The sequence below is a fragment of the Cicer arietinum genome, chromosome 7 (assembly GCF_000331145.2).
Source record: "Cicer arietinum cultivar CDC Frontier isolate Library 1 chromosome 7, Cicar.CDCFrontier_v2.0, whole genome shotgun sequence".
Lineage (NCBI taxonomy): Eukaryota > Viridiplantae > Streptophyta > Magnoliopsida > Fabales > Fabaceae > Cicer > Cicer arietinum.
The window spans coordinates 24,625,336-24,633,353 of NC_021166.2; the positions used below are offsets into that span (position 1 = coordinate 24,625,336).

The 8,018-nt window shown below is 33.2% G+C and overlaps 1 protein-coding gene across 1 annotated transcript in view; it reads right to left on the reverse strand.

The window, feature by feature from the left end:
• The window catches only part of LOC101506046 (phospholipid-transporting ATPase 3-like), a 31,402-nt gene extending 24,226 nt beyond the window's left edge, over positions 1-7,176 (reverse strand). The window contains exons 1-3 of the mRNA XM_004509873.4: positions 6,729-7,176; positions 2,788-2,853; positions 2,573-2,634 (exon numbers count right to left, since the gene is read on the reverse strand). Coding sequence (XP_004509930.1) covers positions 2,573-2,634; positions 2,788-2,853; positions 6,729-6,902 — 302 coding nt within the window. The 5' untranslated portion in view covers positions 6,903-7,176. The remainder of the gene's footprint in view (positions 1-2,572; positions 2,635-2,787; positions 2,854-6,728) is intronic.
• Positions 7,177-8,018: the final 842 nt, after the last annotated feature.

The following is an 8,018-nucleotide window of genomic DNA, read 5'->3' on the forward strand; positions in this document are numbered from 1 at the left end:
CATTATCCTAAGTGTACATGAAACTTAAAATACAAGTTTCATCCCTTATGAAAGTATCTTTTAGCAACTTTAAAAATTGAGTGGTTTATACCATTGTAGGAACGTATTTGCTCTTGTGTATCATTTTCTTTGAGGAGATTCTCTCATATTATTTCGTATCTTTTTTCTAAATATTAGTGTTTTTCCTCTAAATCTTTAACATAATAGTTTAACTACTTCTACTAACTAATTTTCCTTCTTATAGTGTTCTTCCTCTAAATCTTTAATACATCTATCTCTAACTAACTACCTACTAACAAACATAATAGTTTAACTACTTATAACAACCTCAACCAATTAAATACTTCTACTAACTAACTTTCCTTTATCTAAGTCCTAACACAATTTGTGAAGGAATGCCTCGCCATGGAGGCATCATAGGCCGCAATGGCGTGTTTATATGGCGGATTTTTAGTCTTCAGTCATGTTCTACCAGCCACCATCGGCAAAACTGGTATATAGCAGCAACTACGACTCTACCAAACCTTCACAAATAAGTTGAAATAAGATTAGACAGCTCAACATTTTTAAAACCTCCATTTTATAACTTGCCTATAAGTACCTACAAACTTATAAGCACTAAGTAAGAATATAAATACTTTACGTAAAGGCCTGAATAAACATCTAATCTTTTATTTTGATAATTAAAATGTACATTGTGGTTATGAGTGTTTTTTTTAAAAATTAGGGACTTTTAGTTCTATAGAATTTAATAAAACAACATAAACGTGTGTAATATAGTACATTTAAATAAATTTTGACATTTTCCTGAAAATGTGTACTATTAAATATAAAACATTTGTCCCTAAACATCGTACTCCATTGACTAAATCATGAGAATAAAGAAAATTGATAGTAATATTAAATTTGTTAACAATGTATGTTGTTTTTCACGTTTATCCATCAAGCCAATGTTATCAAGATCGCGATTTAAATCATAAGATCTTACAATTTTACTTAAAATCCCATACGATCCAGATTCTACCTAAAATCGCATTTGAAGCAAGATTGTGCAAGATCACCAGCGTAATTGTAGCAGGATCACATAATCGCATGAGTTAAAGCAAGATCGTAAGGCCCATTTCAGATTTTGGACCCGGGTCATGCACGACTCGATTGCTTTAAAAGGGGGGAAAATCATATTTTTTTAAGTTTTACACATTTAAACTGATACGTTTCCCTCAATCTTTCTCTCTGCCTCTCACGATCACGAGTTTGTGATGATTCTTACTAGGCTTTAAGTATTTTCTTTCTTGGACTAAGTTGTTTTATGTTTAAGCTTTGAGTAGTTTATTTTGTGGACTTGATTGTTCTATTTTTTTAATTAAGACTTGTGAACTTATGCACTACATATTTTATGTATTATTTTCAATTTGGTATGATCTTACGATCTTAGTTGCGATCTTGTACTTTGCGATCTTGCTATCCCCTCCTGAGCCTACATAATTTTTTTAGTAGGATCTTCTGATCTTAGTTGCGATCTTGCGTATTGCAATCTTGCTTCCCCCTCCCGATCTTAATCAAGATCTCGATCTTGACAACATTGCTTCAAGGTATTTATTGCTACTTTTAGGTTACAAAAAATGATTAAAATATTTAGGGGTTTTGGTAAAGAAATAATTAATACACTTAGTTGCGATCTTGCGTATTGCAATCTTGCTTCCCCCTCCCGATCTTAATCAAGATCTCGATCTTGACAACATTGCTTCAAGGTATTTATTGCTACTTTTAGGTTACAAAAAATGATTAAAATATTTAGGGGTTTTGGTAAAGAAATAATTAATACACTTAAAATGAAAGGAATCTTATAAAAAGGGACAGGAAAATTTCTCAAGAAAGTCCTATAGTTAGAGACGGATGTGTTATTATCTAGCACAAATACAGTATCTAGCATAATGTTACACCAAACAGTCTAGTATTAAACTTTTACTAGAACTTATAGAATCAGACCTCACACTATCATGCCTCTTATCACCGTGCCTTATCTTATCATGCATACCAAGTGGCCCCAAATGTCATAGAATCACAAGTGCTGTTCTCAGCTTTATAATAGCCACCGCTTAACCTTAAACCCATCATGTGGTCCCATGACTTCTAAATCACCCTAACCCTCATATAACCCAATGGACCTTCAATCAACTAATTTTACACCATAAATTAAACTAAACACATAAAACCCATAACCTAACAGTTAAGACTTGAACCTTTAAATATCCTCCAACATAAACCACACATGCGGAAATTCCCATATCCAGATCTCAGTGAGGTATATCAATATCCAATGTAAGCATGCATGTTGAGTACATCTTATCCATACAAAAACTAACTTTATTAAAATCAAAAAATGTCTAATTACCCAATATCATCACCTAGTAGAAGAAAGCAGTCAACTTAAGAAGAAAATTGGTGAAAAATTAAGATGGTGCTGCGTCCCCCTAGTGGGTATGCAGATGCTCTTTGCTCATGAATCACAAATAAGCTAGCATGTTGCAAAATAATCATTCAAATACAATATTTTCTAGCATTTACATACCTAATTGGGGTTGTTGACAAAATTGAGATGGTAAGAAAGTAGAGATTCGCCACCCGTCTGAACTGCAGGACAAACAGGAATTTCTATCATCTGAGAAAACATAAAAACACGGATAATGTGGCCAAGGATAGACCCCCATCATTTAAAAACAAGCACGGTTTACCTTCACTAAACAATAGAAATGTGGACAAAATCAAAAGCTTTGAGTAACTTACCTGTTCAAATAATCCTTTTGGCAGAAAGGTTAAAAAGTTGTACTTTGTAGTCGATATTGAATTCCCCTGACATAATAAATATTAACAAATCAAATCCAACCTAATTACAAGATCTAGACATATGAAATACACAATATAATCTCACACATGAAAAGAAATTCACTGTTTCTGGAAGTTAGCAATCAGAAAGTTAATAAACTAAATAACAGTAAAAATACTACGAAAAAGAGTTATAAAAAAAAAAGAAGAAGAATCAACTTGATTGGTAAGGCACACAGCAGGTTGACTCCCTTCACTGTAGCTAACATCCATGTTTGAAATTAACTTAAGGAAGACATTTGTAGCTATTAAAAGCTACACTTTTAATTTCAAACATCTGGCCTATAAAAATTGGCAATGCCAGATGACAGTCTTTTTATGGTAAGCTCATCCATCCTAGATAACCTGAAAGATCCTAATTGGTAAAACCAATACATGCTATATACAAGATTTGAACTCACTCATATTTTAGCAAAAAAAAAAAAAAAAAAAAAAAAAAAAAAAAAAAAAAAAAAAAAAAAAAACACTCCGCTCATATTAATTCAACACTTGGGACAAGAGCATGGCTACCCCAACAAAGTCGTGGTTATAGATGTACGGGTCAATAGAGTGAAAAGGTACGACCAATATAGGGTTTCAAGAATCAATAGGTAGCAATTGATGGATGAAAAACAGAGGAGCTTTGAGAGAAGGTTTTGGATGGTGGGATACAGGTGTTCCAATCAAATACCAACAGGTTGTGAAACAAGATGGCTAAAAGGATTTGGAAGGTATCCAAAGAGAAAGTTGGAGAATCTAGAAGCTTTCGAGCAGGAGGTAAAGAATCTCGATGGTGGAAAGAAACCATGAAACATAAGGTTAAACAAGATACTTGTGTAAATATGCTTAACTATCCTTAAAATTGGAAAAATATAAGGTACTGAGCAAAGCACTACGACGCAACTTAGTATCTACAGGTTTGTTAAAGGTAGAGAAAGAAAGATAAGAGACTTGAGCCAAGTTCACGGATTAAGAGGGAAAAGTTATATTCATAAGACAAGATATCAAAAAAATGTGAAAGAGTTATTACCATAAGCAGATAATTAATGAAGGACATGAGTTTTAATTGATCGATTATTAGCCCAATAGCAAGTAATAAAGGGAAAAGAAGCAAAATTATGTTGAAAAAAGTAAAAGAGAACAAAATCTTAATGATATAATATTAACAATGATATGTTTTAGGGGATATAAGGTTGGTTTGGTGGTTGGGGTACGAGAGTTAGGGAGTGGAGTGATAAGAAAGTTGCGAGTTCGATCCTTACCCTCAGCAAAATACTAACAATATTAATATTACTAATGACTAACATTGACCGTTGCAAAAAAAAAATAACGATATATCTTGAGCAATAATGTGCTGAAAAGTACAAAGAACTAACCCCTACTTATTCTAATATTAGACTCCCAATCCTAATTTAATATGGAAACAAATCAAAAGATATAATAAAATACAAAAATCATTCCTAAAAGATCAGGCCCGTTACTTTGAAAAAACACTTCTTGTTTTCACATTTATTTTCAAAATTGCCACCTTATTTTGAATTTGCTTCCATATATCAAGATTTGTACATGAAACCCTGAAAACAGAATAAAAACACGGTGGCAACTTTGTAACTAAATCTGAACACAAAAGATGTTATCACAACGAACCCTTAGATACTCTTAAATATTCTTGATAAAGTAATGATCTTATGAGATAATTTCTATATATTCTAACAGGACCCTAATGGTAATAGTTGATACAAACTAAAAATTGTAGAAGACGGTGTCAGAGTATTTGGGGCTGGAGTTAGACCAACTATATTTGAAACTGAAAAGGAGAGCCAAGCTGCACTTTGGAGCTGGAGTTAGACCAACTATATTTGAAACTGAAAAGGAGAGCCAAGCTGCACTGGCACAAAAACGCAGCTAGATTGCACTCAAGACAAAGATAGAGGTCATACTACATCTAGAGGAGAGATGCGAAACATATCAAACTCAACTGCCAGAACAATGAAGCATCTAGCCCAAGAGATGCAAACTGCCACAATAGGTGCCGAATAGGAGAAAGGGGGTTGGGTCTGACCAAAGACAACTAGGGAGGGTTTTCCAAGTGATTGGATACAGGATACTAATCAAATAGTATCAGAGCTGGTTGCTGGTGTCTCAAAAAGGCTGCCTACAAGGGGCCGACTGAAAAAGGCCAAGTAAGGCATCGTAGACTCGTAAAGTGCAGCCCGCGGGGAATCGGCTCTCAGGGGTGGTGCTATGAAAGGGACTAGGGTATTACGGGGAGCCTAAGTCCCACATGCAATAGTATGGAATACTTGGTGAAGCTATGTCGTCCATTATGCCGTTATAGCAGACGACCACGGAACAGCGGTGCAGCGGTGGCATCCACTGTGAAGCATTCAGTCGTGACTGCGCACCGTGTCAAATTAGCACATAGTTTGCATTTTGGCATTCACAATTAGGGTTTGCAGACGAAATCCCTAAATTACCCCCAATGTTTTTTTGGTTTTTAAGGGTAAATTTGTCATTTCAGTTTATTTTTATTTTTTTTATCTTAGATTTCAATTTATTTTTAAGTGAACTTATTTGATCTTCTTCTCAAGCGCGAACAATTCTTGCATTCTTCTGCAAGCACAGAGCTCTGTTTTTCTTCTTCATCGAACATGAGGCTCTCTATTCTTCTCTGTTCTCTGCAAACCCAAGCCCTCTGCTCTTCTCCTTCTTCTGCAAACCGAGAAGAACTCTTCTTTTGTGAAGTTACTGTGAACCAAAACATAAGCCACGTTGTCCTCTAAACAATGAAATCATGGAGGCAAACATGATTTTGATTACTTTTTGAACTTTAATTAGTAGTTGTAAAGCTATAACTATTTATTTTTTATGTTAGTAACAAATGACCAAAGTTAATAATAATTAAGTATCATTACCCCTTTAATTTTGTGTATTTTGCTATTTTTAGTATTTATGTATGCTGTTGGGATTTATGTTTAGTTTGTATACTTTTTTTTAGTGTTTGCAATAGCGACTATCCCGCTATCCGAGATTAACAACATATCAGTGAAGTATTTAAGTGTCTAGTTCTCCCTTGATATCTAACTTTCAAGGAGAAGGTTCCTCAATTGTCTGGATACTTATCAGTTGGCATCAAAATGAACTATCAAATGAAAGTCACAGAATGTATCGTTCCCCTTCCCTCAACAAAGCTAATGCTATTTGTTGAGCAAGGAATAGGAATGGCATTTTCAACAAAATATCAGCAGGAGAAAGGACTCATAATCCGTTAAGCTGATGGCATTGCATGTCGGATTTCGGTGCAGTGGTTTTCGCATCATCAATACAAAGAGACTTTTGTGTCGAATTAAAGAGAAATGAAAAATACAAGGGAAGCAAGAGCTATTCCCTCTCCACAAGAAGAATGCAAGAATCGAGTACTCCCTATCTCTATTTTCCATTAATTGGTTGTAACTCTGCTTATTGTAAGACCAAAAACCCATTCCTAGTGCAAATCCCACCAACTATTTTCTTTCAAAGATAAAATCCAGTAGAAAGAACGCATAAGTTAATTTAGAGTTTACATTACAAGTTCAAAGTTCATCTTCAACAATTTTGAAGATCAATCACAATATCAACTAACCAAAGCAGAACTCACCCTAGATCTTCAATCTTTAATACAACTAAACATCAATTTAATCAATAAACATAACCACTAAACCTACTTTCAATGATCAATAAGCTTACTAAAACACTAAAATACCATCAACATAAACAAAGCTAGGTCACAACATCAATTAACCACAAAATCAAACGATTAAAAAAAATCAACAAACAAACGATCAGTGAAGTTGAACAAAATCGATTATGATAATAAAGCGAACCTTGAATCGAACAGGAAGATTGGCTTCACGATCGTTACAGAAAATGGTGCGGTTAGATGGAGCTTGAGGTTGGACACGTCCGAGTCGAACCGATTGAGAGGGAACTCGATGGCTCATCATGGAACTCGATCGAGAAGAGAGAGAAGATTGAACCCCATCCCATCCCTTCATCATTTCTTAAATTTCAATATTTCATGCGATGGATTCTCTTTTTTTTTCTCTTTGATTAAAACTTTTTTTTCCAATACGAACTAAAATCTCAGGCGCAAACGCTACTTCGATTGATGTTCGTTTCAACGCGTTGAACCTGAAAAAACCGAGAGAGAAACTCAACTTCAACCCCCTAATTTTTGTTTTGCCGATTTTGCCCTTGTCTTTCTATTTTCGATTTTTCCTTTTCGAACCCCGCCCGCGTTCGTGTTATTAGCAGCGCTAAATTTCCTCCGTGTTATGCTAAATTCCCTCGTTAACGTGTGTAATCATAATTAACTTCCACGGCATTAACATCAACATAATTTTTTTTTTGTTACAATTTTTTTGTATCAATTAATTTTGTTAAGTCGGCCTAATTTTTTTTTAGAGATCAGTGTTGTCTTATGTCTTAAGTTTTCTCTTTTTGATTCGCATTTAATAGACATGGATGATTTTAAGCTATTTTTAACTCAAAATCACTATTATGTATTGTTTTTCCTTATTAATATAAATAAGTCGTTTTTATATATATAATATTTTTTATTTTATTTTTTTCGGTTTCACTTTTATTTTATATGTTGTCTTTGAACAGCGTTGTTTGATTTTTCATTTTATTGCTGCATTCTTTTCATTTAGATTAGTATATCAATTTCGATTAACTACAAATTTCAATCAATAATTAAGTTGTCAACGTTGTAAGTATAAAGATATAGTTATTACGGTTATTTTGATTTTGCCACATTATTTATAGATATTTTGTTGTTTTATAATATTATTTGGATTATGTGAGCTTGTAAACAAATTCATCGTTTTCTTTTTCAGAGATAATAATCTTACCTTTTTTAATATCAATTTGAATCAATAAATATTATATTTTAATAAAAATAAATAAATAATAATATTATTGTAAAGTTAGGTAGATATTAAAATAAAATAATAAAAATTAAATATATAAGTACAAGTAAAAGAGTAAAGAATTTAAATATTGAAATTATCAAATTGAATTTCATGTTCTAGAATTGAACTTGGAACTTTGAAGTTATACGTGTCAGTTTTTGGTAGTATTTATCATCTAATTAAAATTAAAAGTGATTAATA